This window comes from Rhipicephalus microplus, chromosome 8 (genome assembly GCF_043290135.1).
Source record: "Rhipicephalus microplus isolate Deutch F79 chromosome 8, USDA_Rmic, whole genome shotgun sequence".
NCBI lineage: Eukaryota > Metazoa > Arthropoda > Arachnida > Ixodida > Ixodidae > Rhipicephalus > Rhipicephalus microplus.
The window spans coordinates 1,444,930-1,464,965 of NC_134707.1; the positions used below are offsets into that span (position 1 = coordinate 1,444,930).

The 20,036-nt window shown below is 47.3% G+C and overlaps 2 protein-coding genes across 6 annotated transcripts in view; one reads left to right on the forward strand and one right to left on the reverse strand.

The window, feature by feature from the left end:
- The window catches only part of Sec10 (Exocyst complex component Sec10), a 408,207-nt gene that overhangs the window by 179,391 nt on the left and 208,780 nt on the right, over positions 1–20,036 (reverse strand). The window lies entirely within an intron of this gene.
- insc (spindle orientation adaptor protein inscuteable) lies at positions 2,845–14,146 on the forward strand. The gene is made up of 7 exons (XM_037416013.2): positions 2,845–3,244; positions 3,985–4,778; positions 4,866–5,014; positions 5,173–5,519; positions 8,593–9,180; positions 12,711–12,936; positions 13,247–14,146. Exons 1-7 carry the CDS (start codon positions 3,218–3,220, stop codon positions 13,453–13,455), a joined length of 2,340 nt encoding a protein of 779 aa, XP_037271910.2. The 5' UTR covers positions 2,845–3,217; the 3' UTR covers positions 13,456–14,146.

Below are 20,036 nucleotides of genomic sequence, written 5' to 3' on the forward strand. Positions count from 1 at the left end.
GACGGGGCGCCCGGCATTCCCGAAATAATGATATCAGTAATAGTGTTGTGCATGGCTCCTTCTTCGCAATGGCGGTCATAGACACAAAAGGGAAGACCTTGACTGCGGGCTCCGTAAGGACCAGATCGTCGGAGGCAGCGGAAGAAATGGCCATCGCACTGGCCGTATAGTCAATGGTCGAAAACACGACAGACTAATAATCAGTGACTCCAAGATGGCCATTAGGAATTTCACACAGGGATGGGTCTCCACCGAAGCAGCCAAAATCCTGAACCGCAGAGCAGGAGACTTCCAGAACGGCAAAATTGTACCCCAATACCTCAAGTGGATCCCGGCGCACATGGGGGAATTAAACATCGAAGACACGACCATCCCTCAAAACCTCAACGAGAAGGCCCACCGAACCGTGCGAGAACTAACCCACCACGGCTCGGACAACAACGGCCCGGCCCCCCGCACCGACCACCGAAGGGGGGACGACTCCGGTGGAGGCGATGGGGACGATGGAGGTGATGACAATAATGAATATGCGATACAAGACGACAGAGACAGACTGGTCACGTATGATGACATATTGGCACATTATAAGCGACAACGAGAAGAATATCCGCCACCACACAAACAGCTAGACAGATCTCAAGAAACGGATTGGCGAAGATTGCAAACCAGAACCTTTTCAAATCCAGTAAACCTGAACAGAGTAAATTCCAGACAATACACACAAACAAGCTGTACCATCTGTAAGCACGAACACGCACATATAGCACACATTTTATGGCAATTCACACAGGTCACAGTAATATACCGAGAGGACAATATAAAACTGGACCTCCTCGAGGTGTGTTGGCTAAGTGCGCTGACTAGCTCAGGTCTGCACGACCAACTGTGGGCAATCCAGCGGGCCCGGACAGCGGTGGAAAGGCTGCGCCTCACCGCACAAAACGTCGGGGTGGCCTGAGCCCGGGCCGGTAACCCTGCAGGGTTTCTTTTTTCTTAATAAAGTTTTTTCCGTCCATCCGTCCGTCCGTAAAGCGGGGATGGTTCCGAAACAGTCTAGCTGAACATAGCTCGGCAGGACAGCACGCACGCGCTTATTCTCGTTCATTTGGCGCTCGCGCGTTCAGGTTGAAAAAAAAGGGAGGGGGGGGGGGGGGCTGTACATTGTAGAAAGAGAGGGCAAGCGAGTAAAAGGAATGTCTTTTTGACCACGATAATCGACATGTATTTTGTGTACACTTATCGCCATGCACCCGGTACTTACAAGTCAATAATCACACACGCGTAGTCAGTGTGGCACAGCATTCTTTACGGTAATGTGGCGAGTTGTCGAGATAGAAATTGCGATTATTGTAGTGGGATAACAAGACGTCCCCAATGTTTTCTTCTTTTCTAAGTGACGCATAACAAGCAACATATATATCGAAAGACAACATATGCCAGGAACTTAAACCACAACCAATGTCGCGAATCAAGTTCCTTCGGCCGCCACTCGTATATCACTGCAAATGACACACTCACTTAGAAATCCAAACACGCCCCAACCGCAGGTTGTCGAACTCGACCGACACTAGCGGAGCATGCCTGGAATAAAGCCGAAGTGAAAAAAGAAATAATAATGTCAGTTTGGGAAAAGACGATTCAATGCATGTGCAAGCGACCGCCTATATGAATCCGCCATAAAAAGACAGGGCGTGCCAACACGAGAAGGATGTTTGTGGTGTCCAAACTTTCGTCTTGTTTGCACGCTCTGCCTCTTTTAAAATAAAATTTTATCAACTGACTCGGCTCTGATATTTTTAAAAAAATGCGCTGTCTCGATTTTTTCCGATCAAGTGATTTCAGCAATCTATCATTCTCTTGCTAAATAATGTCGAGTTCCTGAAAGCCGGGAAGATTACAGTCTGAGTGTTTTCATCTTGCGACACATTGCCGTGTTGAAATGCACAGTTCGACACCACAGCAGGAGAAATCTCGGAAGCCTACATATATGCCCGTGAGACAGCAACGCTTGCTACACTGCATGAAAGCGAATTCCACATTGCTGGTATACGTTAGAGACATGCCTTGGATGTGTGTTTACGTGCTCCTCTGACGTGCGCAACGCATCCCTCAGTGAAATGAACCATGCGGTTATTTTATTATTATTCACATTAATATTCATTATTAATAGTAAAATAATATTTGTATTCTTACTGCTTCTCAATGTACACCTCACATAGCTCATGAGGTAAGAGAAATTTTATTTAGTCCTGGAGAACCTGATCAGACACCCTCAGTTGCGAGGTCTCTCTCAGTTGCTGCTCGCGCCCACGCCGGTGCTAGAAGACCGCGGCCCTCCCCCTCCGCCCGTTCACAGGCCGCCTCATATGGAGCTTTAAAGCACCAGGCCGGGTCACGGGTCATTCAGAGTGGTCACTGTTTCAGGGAAAGCTGCCCTCTTCGCACTTTTTTTTTAATACCTGGAGAACATCATAGCGGCCGTTTATTGATGGCCCCAGTGAGGAGAAACCCACGTCGACAGCTGCCACGTGCCGAGGCACGTGACACGGCTTTACAGAAAAACGGAAGCTGTACAGCATGTGCCAGCCTTATCTTGAAAATTTATTTTGAGGCCTCTCCACTCGCGCATGCAGTCGCGTGGCCGCCTGGTGTACGCGAACATCTGCGACCCAGACCTTCCTGTGAAGAACGGGGGCGAAAGAGGGGGTGGACACACCGACCTATGAGGAGGCGGGGGGGGGGGGGGGGGGAGTAGCTTTTCCGGCACGCGCCAAAGTTGCAGCTGGCCCCTCTTGAACCAAGAGACGCCGGCTGTTCCGTAGGGTACGGGGGGGGGGGGGGGGTGTCTTTCCTGTGGTGGTCGACGAGGCGAAGGGGCGCGCCAGGTCAGCAACAAAGGAGAGGACCGGCGCATCTCGGAGGTAGAATACGACGTCGGTATCATTTTACACGGAAGGAGTGTTGATGGAGGAGACACGCGCCGGCGCGTGCCAGCTGCGCAACACGGCACGCGACCATCTGGCACAGGCGGGGTGGCGCGCCTTTCCTCCTCGCATCACCGCCGTATAAAAGGCTCGGCGGCGTTCGCTGCCGCTCCCACTTCGTTGCTCCGCTTGCCACAGCTCTCTCGTCGAGTGATGTTCTGCTGAAGGTGTACACCAACGGCCTGTGTATTTCATACGAAGCTTCGCGAAGGATTTGACGCCCAGCGATCAAGATGGGCCGAGGCGGCATTGACACGTCGGTGAGTTCCGCTAGTAACGCGTTCGTTCCGACGGACCGCAGTTCCAAGCACGCCTAATTTAGTTGTTTTGATGCTGCTGCGGGGAGTGGCGTCGCGGAGGCTTCATTTCAAATGCAACAACTTCGTTTCTTAAGTTCAATGTTGCATGCTTTATTTCGCATTACTTCAGCAGACAATGACGTTTTCCTCCCTTACACGCGGAACACTGAACCCAAGTTGAGCGGTGTCGCTACGATCCCTTGACCCGTGCATGTTAAGTCTGGCGGTGTTAAAACAATCCCAAATTAGCTGTTTTACTTGATTACTTGAGCTCGCAAACTACAGGTATACCCGTTCTCAGATCTGCAACTATAGGTAAAACAGCATAACCCCGTCCTGCTTAACGGTGCTTAAAATTTGCCGGCAGCGATTGTATAAACACGGCGAGTCTGCTCAAGGGTATTCGATAAAAGCTATAAGGCCAGCAATCACTATTTGTAGCCGCACATAGAGGGTTGAGGCGCCGCGGCAGCAGCATAGAACCTTTCCGATCTTCTCAACGATAATAACATTTACGGTCACGGTACGGTAGCCTTCCGCCGACAGCATCGTGTTCCTTGTTAGCCGGAACGTAAAGTTCGGCGGGAAGAAAGCGAAAAAAAAAAAAAAAAACTGTTCGCGCCCATTAGTATTGATTTACAATGACACGTTGAAGAGGTAAAGTCCTACAACCTCTTTTTTTTTTTTTTTTGTTACTGCAGGCTAGTGAAAAGAGCCATGGTGTCTTCAAGCTCAATTTAGACACATCGCTTGACAACTTGGACCTATTTCACAAGAGCGTCCTCCGGTATCAAATTTCTAAGGTGTCGCCGAGAATTGGCCGCTCATCTCCTAAGCAGGAGGTTAGACAAGATGACTGGCTGTCTCATTCGATTGAGCAAGTCTGTCGCAAGACCCTCTACAAAAATTTACAGTACAGGACCGTAAACATGTCTTCTGAAGTTGGCGGCGAAAAGGATGTGTGCTTTGTTGAGAAAGATAAACTTGCAGAAAAACAAAAAATTGACGCACCCGGTTCAACGCCGGCCCCACCTGGGACACCGAACAACAAAGCGACCGGTGTGAAGACCCCCGAAGACGCCAGGATCGCTCTGCCTAATACGCCGAAGACGAGCACTCCCAAGAGCGCATCCTCGTTCATGAAGCGATGCCGGAGGGGCAGCTCGTTTCGCCTGCTGCGGGCTTCTTCGGAGAAGAAGAACGTCCGCTTCGCTTCAACAGAAGATCTGGCCGCCGAGGAGCGCCACTCGCCTTCCCTCGCGCCGTCGTTCGAGTTCAGAGTAAAAGCAGAAGAAGCGCTTGAAAGCATATATGCTACCGTCAGTCCCATTGTGCCGAAGAACCTCAAGGATGTCTGTCGGAGGCTTCCTTTTGCTGACGATGAGCCAGCGACGCCCGTAAAGAAACTGGAAACTCCAGAACGTTCCTTCGTCAGCCCTGTTATGCTTCCTCAGAACAGCCCGTTGGGACACTACCTGCAGTGGATCGTTGAGCAGTAAGTGTATATAGAGACGTCCACTATGAACATGGTGTCAGCATGTGCGTTTTCATAATGTCTCATCAATTCTTGAAACTGTTCCAGGTCGGGGCTGAGCTCCGTGCCCAGCGTCCAGCAGTGGCTCAATTCAGTACGCCTTTCGGTGGAAAATGAGTGCCTGAGCGCCTTGCAAAGCAAGTCTCTTACCAAAGACCCTGCTCTGGCTGCGGTACTGGCCGTCGGCGATGCCCACGGTACGTCACTACTTGCAGAAATTGGCATGCCCATGTCAATTTGACAAGCACTGCTTCAGCATAAAAGCTAATTTAACGGTACTTACTATGAGACTTTATTCTGTCACGTAACTTCTTTTAGAAAAGATCTCACGAAGAACACCTGTTGTTCCTTTCAGATGCCATCATGTCACTGCGAGACCGTGTTGATTCGGTTAAGGCAACCGTAACTCACCTGACCAGGAGGCTCGAGCAGGGACTTTGGATTAAGTTCTGCAGCAGCGCGCCCGGCCTCAGCTCAGAGGTGAACGACTTACTGCGAGACTACAAGGCCGTCATCCATGGATGCTCACCGTACTCGCGCAAAGTCGAAAACCACCTATACCAACTGCTCCAAGATCTCCGAGAGATCGGAGCCAGGCCCAACCGCAAGCCTACTGATCCCGAGCATATCAAATCGCTACTGACAGACATCAAGAACACCGTGCAGACGCTCAGTAACTCCCTCGTCTTAAAGGAACTGGAGGTGAGTTTTTTTTTATTGTTGCTGTCAATCCTGCATGTGCTGTAGCCTCTCAGACATAAAGTTGGGCCACTGCAAAGTTTCACCCTACTCTGAATGCTGGAGGGCGCCCTAATTATACGGAGGAAATTTTCAAAGGGGTTTATTACCATATCAGTTAAAAACTGTCTATCGTCTTACTTAGCCGAGACCAGAGCTACTGCATTACGCAAGGGGCGTTTTGCAAAAGGAGTTCGGCCATCTCTGTTATGGGCGTGAGGACCATGGTGCCATTATGCGGAGGCATCCCTGTGACATACGTGGTTGGATTGCTCCGCCGCCTTCTCGCGCACAGCCAGAGCCGCTTTCGAGTTTTCTTTTTTATTATTACTTTTGTACTTAACTCAAAGAAATTAGTAAAATACTGCTGCAGCTTCTTCCCTGAATGTACGAAGTGACAAATAACTGCCCCGGAAAAGTGTTGCGCTTCTCACAATGCCTAACTGCCGGCGTCGTCTGCTATGGCCACCTAAATAAAACAACCCGGCGGCTGAGCATGCCGCCTCTGTAAAAGCTGAAGACTCATGTTTTGTTGAATCGAAGCATCAAATGGGTATTAACGATAAAAACAACAACTTTATTTTGCTGCAAGAAATACGCGCAGCTATGCTACTTCATTCATTGTAGATTTGTATCTAAAGGCGGGCCGCGGTTGACATGACATGCATGCGCAAATGGCATTTATGTTTAGCACACATAGCGCTACAAAGCACAGCGCAAGCGCATTGCCTGCTTTGTGGGAAGCAACACAGCATTCTTACAGTCGCATGCAGCCGCAACCTTTCTATTACGATTGCGGGCAAACATGAGATTCACGCACGTGCATGCCTTATTCAGAGTTGTAACTTCTCTCTGTGGCACACTCCTAATATTTATTTCGTAAAATTTTTGATAATTGATTGGTAAGTGGGGTTTAACAGCCCAAAACCACCATATGATTATGAAAGACGCCGTAGTGGAGGGCTCTGGAAGTTTCGAGCATTTGGGGTTCTGTAATGTGCACCGAAATCTGAGCACATGGGCCTACAGCATTTCTGCCTCCATAGCGAAATTTCTACGGTGGTCACATGTTGCACATTCAATCGCCATCTAGCCACACATGAACGAAAATTATGAATTATTGGTTCAGTTCCAAAGCTTCTACAAAGAGATAAGTCCTGATTTTAAAAATGCAATCAGCCTGCCGTATCATTTTACGCCCTTGAGCTTGCTGCGAGGTCTTGCACACCGCGATCTAAATGGCAATTTCATGTTTCAGTAATGCCTGTGTCCATTTTTCTTTTGCATTTTCATTCATAAGCTGTGTGATATTTCACGGCAGCTCTTTGAAGACGAATCAGTTTTCAAAGCTGACCCTGTTTTCCCCTGTAGATGAATACAACATTAAGAGGAAGTGACAGTGGCTATAGGTCCATTCTATACAGATGTAATCTATAAGCAAGAAACCCTGTGAGCTGAAGTCGCGGACGGCAGGCGCATTAGCAGATTTTTTTTTTTCGGAGGGGGCTCTACCTTGATTAGAACTAGGGGCCGGGCAGGCAGGTGTGGGTGACCGTTATTTCAGAGAGGGAGGGGGAGGGTACACGGGCTTGCCCTGCCCCCCCCCCCCCCCCGACTACGCCACTGGCGGATGGAAACCCGTGTGGTCGGGTACACACATGGGGGGAAACGCCCGGGGAGGGTGGTGGTGGTGCAGGCTGCGGTAAAAGTTACCTTCGTGAGAGAAGTAAGCTTTAGAATAGACTGCACCGCACATGTATGATATAAGAAAGCAGGTTTTGTCGAACGGGCTGGCCGAACAAGCAGGAGCAACTTGCCATGAAATAGGCAGGAATAGGCTAAAAATAATTAAATCAGAAACTGGACTTCCGGGCTATATCATGACTCTCTGACAATTCAGATCGAATTTTAAAATATACATAAGCAAACTGTTTGCACTTTCATTTTTCATTGTGAACGAGGCTCCCGTGCAGAAACTGAAACGTTTTGCATTGATGGTCTGCGCTCATTTTAAACCAATGGGCTCTAAATAACGACCGCAACAACGAGAGAGGTGACAGTGGCACTGCCAGCAGCCGCAACAGCAACATCTCGTACCTATTTTCTGTGGCACGCCGCCGGTAACGTTTACTGCAACTTTTCCACATTCTGTAGTCTGCAGAAATCCGCACAGGTGAAGTCGAAGCAATACAATGCTGCTTAAAAATGAAAACACCGCGAAGTTGCCGTTAAAAGCACTTAACGCATCCAACCACCAGCTTTATTTTGCCAGAGCGAGGAGGGATCACGTGATCCAACCCTGCACGTCGCGATTGCAGCGCTGGTGGGCCTCGCTCGCACACCCTTCAGTCACACTGTACACACGCAGCGCCTTTCTTCGAATGGCCTGAAACTCGGTGTGCACATTCCGGCAGGCTTCCTAAGTAGATAAATATCAATCATTTAATTTATTTTGGCTGATATTGCTGCAGATGATAACTTTGCTGGAGACACTATACATTTCCGATGATCGTTCGACGTGCCATGTTCTAGAAACAATGAATACAACCAGAAAAAAAAAACTCTGCATGCATTTCAGGTCAAATAGTTTATTCTTTTTATACAGTGGCTAAAGCTGACTGGTGACAGAGTAGTAAAATAATCAGTTCCACATTATTTTAATTACTGAAATTCATACGAAACACATTCTTTCATTTCCTTTCTTTGAATACAATACTCAGAGAGAGAAACAACTTCATACTCAGTGCCTTAGAATTACGCGACACGGATTTCATGCGTTTTTTGACAGTCCATCTTAATTCGTGACTGAAAGGGATAATACATTCTAATTAACCACTGTATATTGTGTTCATTTATCTTGCTTCCGCCGCAACACGTTGTTGCGAGGAATTGCTGGATAAATTGCAAATTGAATAAGTAAGAATTTAAACAAACACCTGTTTGGGAAGAGTTGTCTGGGTCACCCGATATATTTGTGGGTCGAGGCTCGAGCAATCATGTACAATACCACCTGTTTGTGTTTTTTTTTTCCTCGCAGAAAATTGTGAAGATGAGCGGCGATAACCAGGCCCTGAGTTGCGCGCGGCGATCGGTGGCTGCTTTGAGTAGCCTGGGCGAAACCGGTCCGGACATGTGCGACCTGATCACCCGAGTAGGGGGCATCCGTGCTCTGCTGTCGATTGCCCAAGACGTCCAGTTACGGCCGCTCAGGTGCGCCGCCATTCGCGCGCTGACCATCATCTGCGGCCACTCGGTGGCTATTCGGCAGCTGGAGCAAGCGGGAGGCATTGAATTCATCGAGCGCACCCTGAGAGACACCAGTCAACAGGAGAGATGCGAAGCAGTGGGTTTACTGGCCCAGGTCACTGCTCCGTGGGTCGACTGTAGCGGTGTAACCTTGAGACACATGTCGAGGCACATGGACTCGCTGGTCTCCTCCCTGACCGGCATGATAGAGCAAGCCACCAGCGGAGACGTGTTTCTGCTATCCGCAGCAGCACTCGCCAACCTCTCCTTCCTAGACCGTGTGGCTCTGGAGTGCATCCACAGGAACAAATCTGTGCATGCCCTCATGCTGGCGACCAGGCAGAAGGACCTCGCCTGTTCCATCTTTGCCAAGGATCAGGTGAGGAAAGCTACAAACAATCTGCGCGTGTATGTCGTCACATACCTGTGGCGATTTTAGCATGCAATGAAGCGCAACTGATAAAAAATTAAGTCAATGCCAGCATTCACTCACTAACTGTCTAGTCCATGAAACCGTGCATGAGTGCATATTACATTCACTTATGTTTCATGCCTAACATTATAGACTAAAATCTGCAGCACATTCATAAAGGTCAGAGCCCGACTTTGATCTTGATAAAGCTTAGGCTCTGCAGGCTCTGACCGAAACGCCGACATCATAAATGAGGTTCTCTTAAAGTGCCACCTGTCATCTGAGCGATATGTGAAGGTTAATGTCCCAAAACCACGATATGATTATGAGAGACGCTGTTGCGGAGGGCTCCGGAAATTTGGACCACCTGGAGTTCTTTAACGTGCACCCAAATCTGAGCACACGGGCCTACAGCATTTCCACCTCCATGCCACCTGTCATCTATCTATATATATATATATATATATATATATATATATATATTTAATGCAAAGGTAGGGAAGAAGCAGGCTGGAGACCAGGCAGTAGGAGATTATGGCATCGATACTAGAAACGCCAGAGGAGAGCTACTAGCAGAATTCGCAGAACGCAATAATTTACAGATTTTGATTACCTTCTACCGAAAACGAGAAAACCGCAAGTGGACATGGAGGAGCCCTAATGGCGAAAATAAGAACGAAATAGACTTTATAATGAGTGCACACCCAGGAATCGTGCAGGATGTGGAAGTGGTTGGCAAGGTACGATGCAGTGATTATAGAATGATACGGTCTCGAATTCGCCTAGACTTGAAGAACGAACGACAGAAACTGATACGCAAGAAGCCAATCAATGAGCTAGCACTGAGAGGGAAAGTACAGGAATACAGAGTGTCGCTGCAGAACAGGTACTCTGCTCTTAGTGAGGAAACCAACCTTAGCGTAGATACAATGAATGATAATCTAACGAGTATCATTACAGAGTGTGCAGTGGAAGTTGGAGGCAGGGTAGTTAGACAGGACACTGGCAAGCTTTCCCAGGAAATGAAGAACCTAATTAAGAAGCGTCAAAGCATGAAAGTGTCAAGTACAACAGACAAAATAGAACTGGCAGAGCTTTCGAAGTTGATTAATAGGCGTAAAGTATGCGATGTAAGAAGGTATAACATGGAGAGAATTGAACACGCTCTGAAAAACGGAGGAAGCGTCAAAGCAGTGAAGAGGAAACTTGGGATAGGCAAAAGTCGGATGTATGCACTAAGGGACAAAGAAGGCAAAATAACTACCAATATGGATAGGATAGTTAAAATAGCAGAGGAGTTTTACAGAGATCTGTACAGTAGCCGAGACAACCACGACCTTAATACTATAAGAACTAGCAGTAACCCAGATGACACCCCAGCAGTAATGATAGAAGTCAGAAAAGCTTTGGAGAGCATGCAAAGAGGCAAAGCTGCTGGTGAGGATCAGTTAACATCAGATCTGCTGAAAGATGGAGGACAGATTGTGTTAGAAAAACTGGCCACCCTGTTTACGAGGTGTCTCCTGACGGGAAAGGTACCAGTCTTGGAAGAACGCTAACATCATCTTAATACATAAGAAAGGAGATGACAAGGACTTTAAAAATTACAGGCGGATCAGCTTGCTCTCCGTAGTATGCAAGCTGTTTACAAAGGTAATTGCTAATAGAGTGGAGAAAACATTCGAATTCAATCAACCAAAGGAACAAGCAGAATTGCGAACAGGCTACTCAACAATTGACCACATTCATACTATCAATCAGGTAATAGAGAAATGCTCAGAGTATAACCAACCCCTATACATAGCCTTCATAGATTACGAGAAAGCGTTTGATTCAGTAGAAATATCAGCCGTCATGCAAACACTGCGGAATCAGGGCGTAGATGAAGTATATATAAACATTCTGGAAGAAATCTACAGGGGATCAACTGCTACCATAGTGCTTCATAAAGAAAGCAACAGAATACCAATCAAGAAGGGTGTAAGGCAGGGGGACACAATCTCCCCAATGCTATTTACCGCATGCTTACAGGATGTTTTCAGAAGCCTAGAATGGGAACAGTTAGGGGTAAGAGTTAATGGAGAGTACCTTAATAACCTGCGCTTCGCCGATGACATTGCATTGCTGAGTAACTCAGGGGACGAATTGCAACTCATGATTACGGAATTAGACAAGGAGAGCAGAAAGGTGGGTCTTAAAATAATCTGCAGAAAACGAAAGTAATGTACAACAACCTCGGAAAGGAGCAGCGCTTCGAGATAGATAATTGTGCACTTCAAATTGTAAAAGACTATGTCTACTTAGGGCAGGTAATAACCGCGGAGCCGAACTACGAGATTGAAGTAACTAGAAGAATAAGAATGGGGTGGAGCACATTTGGCAAGCACTCTCAAATTATGACAGGTGGATTGCCACTATCCCTCAAGAGGAAGGTATATAACAGCTGTATCTTGCCGGTACTTAGCTACGGAGCAGAAACCTGGAGACTTGCAAAGAGGGTTCAGCTTAACTTGAGGACGACGCAGTGAGCAATGGAAAGAAAAATGGTAGGTGTAACCTAAAGAGACAAGAAGAGAGCAGAGTGGATTAGGCGACAAACGGGGGTTAAGGATATCATAGTTGAAATAAAGAAGAGGAAATGGACATGGGCCGGGCATGTAGCGCGTAGACAGGATAACCGCTGGTCATTAAGAGTAACTAACTGGATTCCCAGAGAAGGAAAGCGGGTTAGGGGGAGACAGAAGGTTAGGTGGGCAGATGAGATCAAGAAGTTTGCGGGTATAAATTGGCAGCAGCAAGCACAAAACCGGGTTAACTGGCGGAACATGGGAGAGGCCTTTGTCCTGCAGTGGACGTAGTCAGGCTGATGATGATGATGATGATATATATATATTGTTGGACATGGGCACTGGGGGTCTCACTGGTTCGAAGCCATTTTGCATACGAGCGTGTCATTAAATATGTATAAGCAGTCCGAGATTTAGTGGTCTATGAAAATGCTTATATAGCATAACGCCATTCCCAGAGGAATACAAAGGGCTTACAGGAAATGAATAAGAAGCATACGGTACACGTACTAAAGACAGATTTGAAACCATGGCTTATCATGTGTGTCAGGGCTTAAACTCTCCAAATACTTAGATGTAGCGCAAAACGATACACGGACACGAGAAGGCACATACGTATACGGACACCTCACAGTGCCACATTAACGCTATGTGGTGCGTTTATGGACGCCTTTTTGTGTCTATGATTTGTTTCGCGCTGCATTTAAGTTGTTCAGATGATTCACAAATAAGGCCACATGGCAACCATCATTGAACCCTCGTCGTATACAGAGACTTGAACCTCGAACTTTCCAGATATATAAATTGAGTGTTCAGAGTGAAGGGCTGCTGATCGACATATATGTAATTATATTGTTTTTAGATTGCATAAAGTGTTTCGCCCAAGAGTGAACAGCGTGTTCGTGAACAAGCGTCTATGTCTCTTCGTAGGTGTCCACAATACTGGCTAACTTATCTGGCAGAGCTCACTACCACGCAGACATCATGGAGTCTGGCGCGCTGACCCAGCTTGTCTGCTATCTCCAACTTCGCCCTTCCAGCCTGCACAGCAGCGGAGAAGTGGACGCTTGTGAACGCGTCCTGCAGAAGTCTGCTATCGCACTAGCGCGCCTGTGTTCATGCTCGAGCACAGCCGGGATGGTCTTGCAAATGCAAGGTATACACCTATACTGACATGACTTCCCTCAACATGCATGCGTAAACTTTTTCGCGCTACTTTTTATTTTGGATTCCTGCACGTTAAAGGCATAGGGAAAAGAAATACGTTTATACCAGCTGTAAAAAGAATATTGCATTTAATAGTGAATTGTCACTACACGTCCATAGTCCGGTAGTCGTAGTTTTTTATATAACTTGGTGTGTTTATAGTTTTGCTTTCCGACATCATTCGCCACAAATTATATTTCATATGCAAGTAAACAATGTAACAAGTAGTTCAATACAAGGTGTTTTTTTTTTCTTTTCAGTTGTGCAAAGACTAGTTCGCTTGTGCAAGGAGCCAAAAGAACGCAACAGCAGCAACTCTGTCCTGGTGGCCTGCCTAGCAGCACTTCGCAAGATTGCCGCCTCATCCGGTCATGAGGACCTGAAGGACCTCGGTGCTGCAGAACTCGTGAAAGACCATCTTTGGAGCTCTTTCAAGCAATATTCGGTTGCCCACGAAAGCTACGTTTAACAGGGGCCAGAACCTGCAACAACGCTTTCGCATTTAAATGCGCACCAAGCCTGCCTATGCATTTAAGATATGATCAAAAACTAGCCCAGAGCGTTCACACAAGCTCGAAAAAGAAGTAGTCACAGAGTCTTGAAGCCACCTCCGTCTTCGGACATGGGTCAGTCGAAGGCAGACGAAGTAGGAACCCCGTGATAAAGAAGCTTGAGTATTTATAAGCGAGTTATGTCACTGCCAAGTGACCAATATACCGAAGAACGTTATGCATGTTTGCGGTTTCCTTTAGGGATGGATCTGCTAGTTCCAGCCGTAATGCATCAATTGTGTCCCCGTGACGACACAAGTCTAGTCATGCCTAGTCTCTTAAAACTATAAATTGTGCACGCCATATATCAAACCCTGCACAATGTGAACTCTCATTGCGACAGTAGTGTGTCATTATTAGATTACCACGAAGACACATTTTTTTTATTGCGAGAGCTCGCGCAAATGATTGTTTCATGTTGCTTTTTGTTGCTCTTTCAAGTACAGCTCGTGACCAAAGACTGAAGTACTTCACAGTTTTCTGTGTGTCCCAGTGCTGGATCCATGAGAGTCCTATTCATGATTCGTGTTCTTTGTATACACCAGTACACTTTTCAGTTACATTATCACATTTGATTTATATGTGCAAATAAATTGAGAGGAACTTCGATACATGGCTTGGTTTCTTCTAAAACAACAATGCATGGACACACTTATGCAGCATTCAGTGTTGCAGCGAATCACTCGTGACATTGACAACTCGCACATGTAAATGAGTGCCAAAGTGGTGTACAGTTATGTACAATGTTTGCTGGTCATAAATTGCATATTGTATTAAGTTGTGAATTTCGTTTTGCCCTCATTATTATTGCTTTGTGGTTGACAAAGACGAGGTCTGTGCACGTTCCCCTGAAGCTGCATTTATACTCGGCAACAACATTTTGTGGCAGCACACCCAGCTACGTGGGCAAAGCTTCCAGACATCTGTTGCACTTTTCGCTGACCGTATTTTGCCTCCTGCTTAGCCAGTCGATGGTTGTGCCACTGTGCATGCGCTACACGGTCAGGCGCTGAGCATGTGAGCAGACTGTCGTAGCAAGTGAAGAATCACGTCATGCGAGGAGAAACATGAAGTAGTCCATTTTCGTGCGGTTTCAGGAGCGCATCCAACATGTACGTTTTCGCACTCCGCGAGTTCCTTAGGCTGCCCAACTTCCACCACCAGTTTCTCGCCAACATCGCCCGCCTAATCATACCACTCACTGACCTACTCATGACCACCAAAGCTCTATCGTACCCCCTGACATGAACACCTGACACCGAATCGCCCTTCCAACCCGCCAAAATGCATTGGCAGACGCCACACTGCTAGTGCATCCTCTGCATGTTTCACCAATGCGTCTTATCACTGATGCATTAAGTGTGGCCGTCGGCGCGGTGTTACAACAGTTGCAACGCAACTCCTGGTATCTACTCAGGTTTTTTCCACAGAAACTAAAACCTGCAAAAACGTGCTACAGCTCGTTCGGTCGTGAGCTCTTGGCGGTATACTTAGGCATGTGACATTTCCAACACCTACTGGACGGCTGAAGTTTTCAGGTCCTCTTGGGCCACAAGCGTCTGACATTTGCTTTTCACGGTAATTATGACTCTTATATACTGCACGAGAAATACGACACTTCAACTTTATCTCCGAATTCACCGGGGAGGTTCGATACAGTGAAGGTTCAGTAAACGCGGCCCCAGATGCCCTCTCTTATATCGATCCCATATCAGCTGTGTCCCCAACTCGATTACGAAAAAATCGCTGCGGCACCACTTACGACTGTCGAACTTCGGGACATCCGCTCATCCGCCACATCACTGGCGCGGACTGATGTTCCCCTTACATTTTCATCGGGTACCTTAACTTGCAAAGTGTCACGCGATCGAACTCGACCATTTGTCCCTCTCCAACTTCGCCGTGACATATTGTCACGGAGTCGTGACGTGAACGATTGGAGCAGATGTGGGGTTTAATGTCCCAAAACCACCGTATGACTGTAAGAGACACCGTAGTGGAGGGCTCGGGAAATTTTTACCACCTGGGATTCTTTAACGTGCACCCAAATCTGAGCACACGGGAGGACGAGTGGAGCAGACTGTGGGTCGAGTAATAAACTTTTTTTTTTTTGGGCGGACCTGTGCCCGGTAAACATAAAGTCGGATTACAGTAGCAGTCTTGCACTGATAGCGGCGAACGGAACGTCAGCTGGCGATCAACTGACAAGTGGCGAAGCGCATCGGCATTTATACACTTGCCATCGAATGTTCTAGCATAATAGCTAGAGGCAACGCGGGTTCCAGAACTATCTGTAATGTTCGCCGATTGGGCCTGATCTGAAGAAAATGATGTGCTACAGTTTCTAAGCCTCTCGAACACTGAAGGCCCGGTTTACACTGAGAAATACGTACAGTTTAACAGGGCGATAACAAAACTTGAGGAAAGGAACGTGGCATTGCCCCCTCTGAAAAAGGTATACCGACGCTTTAACAGAAGATGAAAGTACAACAATAATGCAAGAAAATACAAGTAATAAATTACGATAAAGCAATAATACAAAAAGAAAATACACTGCTTCAGTTTATTAACACGCATGAAACTGCTTGAGACGCGCGCGATATGGACAACTTCAGGTCGCATCGGCGTCGTTGGGAGTTCGAGATGCCTTCGGGGAAAACCTTGTAATCAAGTGGGCCAAAACGTCGAATCACCCTGAACGGTCTGAAGTACCGTTGCAGAAGCTTTTTACTGAGTCTACGTCGGCGCATCGGTGTCCATACCCAAACACGTTTACCGGGCCGATATGCCACGAAGCGTCGTCGAAGATTGTAACGGCGGCTGTCGGTAGTCTGTTGATTCTTGATACGGAGGCGGGTGCGTTGTCGGGCTTCTTCAGCGCGCTGAAGGTATACTCACTCACATTGAAGTTTTCTTCGTCGGTGACGTTTGGTAACATGGTGTCGAGCGTCGTTACCGAGGTCCTTCCATAGAGCAACTTATACGGCGTCCTCTGTGTTTTTTCGTTCTTGTACAGCAGTGTTGTATGGGAAGATTACGTACAGAAGGATAGCATCCCACGTGGTGTGTTTGACGTCGACATACATGATCAGCATATCGGCGATGGTCTTGTTTAGGCACTCGGTGAGGCCATTCGTCTGTGGGTGGTACGCTGTGATACGATGGTGACTTGTCTGGCTGTATGCCAAAATCGCTAGGATTAGCTCAGCCGTAAATACTGTACCTCTGTCGGTGATGAGGACCTTCGGGGCGCCGTGATGCAGGACAGTGTTTTCGACGAAGAATATGGCTAGTTCAGATGCACTACCTTTTGGCAGGGCTTTCGTCTCGGCAGAGCGGGCAAGGTAGTCTGTAGCTACAATGATCCATTTGTTTCCGAAAGCCAACGTCGGGAACGGCCCATGTAAGTCCAAACCGATTTGCTGGAACGAATGACGAGGTGGTTCGATGGGCTGCAGAAGATCTGCTGGCCTTGTCGGCGGTGTCTTAAATCGCTGGCAGTCCCGGCATGTCCTCACGTAATGAGCGACGTCGTCTGCAAGGCGTGGCCAGTAGTATTTCTCCTGTATTCTCGTGAGTGTGTGGGAAAAACCAAGGTGGCCAGCTGTTGTGTCGTCGTGCAGGGTCTGCATAATTTTCGGTCGCATTGCCAAGGGAACGACGATAAGGTAGCTGGCTCGAGCAGGAGAAAAGTTCTTTACGAGGACGTTGTTCTTCAAGAAAAATGAAGCCAGTCCTCGCCTGAAGACTTTTGGGACGACGCTGGTTTGGCCCTCAAAGTATTCCACTAGTCCTCTCAGTTCCAGGTCATGGTAGCCACTTATTATTCCCAAGAAGTGCTCATCCTGGTCGTCCTGCGGTGGTAGATATACGAGGGCACGAGACAGGAAGTCGGTGTCGGAGTGTTTCCTTCATACTTGTACACGGTGTTACTGTCGAATTCTTGATGTCTTAGGCTCCACCGTGCGAGGCGACCTGAAGGGTCCTTCAAATTAACTAGCCAACAGAGGGCGTGGTGGGCACTCACAACTTGGAAGGGCCTGCCGTAGGAATAAGGACGAAATTTCGACGCTGCCCATATGATGGCAAAGCACTACTTTTCTGTTGTGGAATAGTAGGTCTCGGCCTCGAATAGAGACTGGCTAGCATAACTGATAACCCTTTCCAGACCGTCGGTCTTTTGCACAAGGACGACGCCGAGTCCTACACTGCTTGCATCCGTGCAGGATGGCGCCGAGGCCGACATTGCTGGCATCGGTATAGACTTCAGTGCGGCTGTCTTATCAAAATGGGCAAGTATTGGTGAACCCTGTAGCCATTTTCTTAATTCATCAAAAGCTTTCTGTTGTTCGCTGTCCCATGTGAAGGGCACGTCGTCTTTTGTTAGTTTTGTAATATGTTCCACATCCGCATTCTTTGAGAAGTTTTCTACAAATCACCTATAGTAGGCACATAAACCGATAAAATTGATGCACTGCATTTTTGTTTCTTGGTGTGGGGAACCTTTGAACAGCGGCTGTCTTTTCAGGATCCGGAGGAACGAGGAACGACGTCAGAACCAATGAGATGTCCAAGGAATTACCGTATTTACTCGCGTAATCCTCGCACAATTCTCGCACCCCCCACATCGGCCAACAAAAATACGATTTCTTTTTTTCCTCGAGTAACTATTGCACCCCCGAAAACTGCTGCAATAATGTCGTCTGCTCTTTCCAGCCACTGATGATGATAGCGCACATCATCTGGCGCCATCTCTTAAGCATCAAGCGTACTATTGCACAGAGATTCAATCCAACTCAAGCGAAGCCGAAGTGGCCAGTGCGCGTTGCGGCGTGTTTTGTATGTTGCGTCGGTAACCTTGTCAAGTTATGAGGCGATACTGAAGCTGCACGGCTGCTTTCAAGTTGCAAGTGATAGATAATGCACTAAAGAACGGCAACAGGGCCGCCGGTAGGCCCTTGGGATTAATGGTAAACTTTATTTCTTAAGAAGGAAACTGCGGAAAATTCTGTTAAATAGCCATCAGACCAATACTGACGTCCCACGCTTATCTTTTGAGGGCTCGTGTTGAGCGACGAACGCTACCGCTACGCCCACAACGTCCGCAAGCTTTGCGTATAGTATTCTAATTCTCGACTATTTGCTTCCACTTTTTGTGTCTCATGTTAATCTTGTCTTGTGTTGAGCCTCTGCTTTTATTGTTGAGGTAAGTTTTAATTATTACTTCCTAAAGCTTGCTGTTAGGTGTTGGTGTGAGAATCCTGATTTGCGGCCACTTCGTTTTCTTTTTCGCTCTGTACGTTTGCTTAGAAAGTTTTCCTCGCGTAATTCTCGCATCCCCCAACTTTTCATCGGTTTTCTGGCAAAAAAAGTGAGAGGATTATGCAAGCATATACGGTACAGCTCTTCGAAGCCGTAGAGGCATTTTTCAGGTTTAATTGTCAAGTTTGTTGATTCGATGATTTCCAATACTATGCGTAGTTGCTCTAGATATTGGTCAAACATTGTAGAGAATACCACTGCATCATCCGAATACACTAGGCATGACTGCCATTTCAATCCCGCGAGGACAGTGTCCATCATTTGCTGGAACGTTGCTGGCACGGAACAGAGGCCGAATGGAAGCGCTTTGAATCCGTAGAGGCCATCTGGTGTTACAAATGGCGTTCTTTCACGGTCCCACTCGTCGACCTTCATTTGCCAACATCCGCTTTTCAGATCCAAAGAGGAGAAAAACTTTGCGGATCGCAGCCGATCTAGTGTATAGTCGATACGTGGCGGGGGGAAGTACATCTCGTTTAGCTACACTGTTCAGTTTTCGGTAGTCAACACATAATCGAAGTGTGTTGTCTTTCTTCTTAAAAAGAACTACGAGGTACACCCATGCACTATTCGAAGGCTGGATGATATCATCCGAAAGCATGTCCTCCACTTGCTTGTTGATAATTTCCCATTCTTTTTATGACACTCGATATGGATGCTGGCATATAGGCCTCGCGGCGTCTTGCATTATAATTCTGTGTTTTGTAATTGACATACGCTGCACCTTCGAGGCAGTTGAGAAGTAATCAAAGAATTCTTTTACCAAGGCATAAATCTGTTGCTTTTGACTCTCCGGAAGGCTCTTGTTGACGGTCACGGATGTATCGATGTTGCAGGCCACTGGCCGAGTGGTTGACGTCGTTAAGCTGCAGAGTTTAGTTGCTATACAGAAGTCATGTACATAGGCAATAGCGGTGCCTTGAACGGTGTGTTGAAGTTCATTAGAGAAATTTGTGAGTAGGATATCTGCATGGCCATTCGTCAAATAAACAAGACCCCGAGCCATGCATGCACCTTTATTCAAAAACAGCCCTACATTTGTGTCCGCTATACCTTCGTGGTTGTACAATGCGTCCTTCTCTACGAGCAGCATACACTGCAGCGTGGTGGCACAGTTACATCATCATGAAAACCGCGTAGAGCAGTTAGGCGTCACTTCTCAGATTTCTCCACAGGC

Coding starts and splice junctions, on each gene's coding strand:
- insc (XM_037416013.2), top strand. CDS start 3,218: ATGGGCCGAGGCGGCATTGACACGTCG. Junction 4,779..4,865: donor CTGCAGTGGATCGTTGAGCA/GTAAGTGTATAT, acceptor AAACTGTTCCAG/GTCGGGGCTGAGCTCCGTGC. Junction 12,937..13,246: donor GATGGTCTTGCAAATGCAAG/GTATACACCTAT, acceptor TTTTCTTTTCAG/TTGTGCAAAGACTAGTTCGC.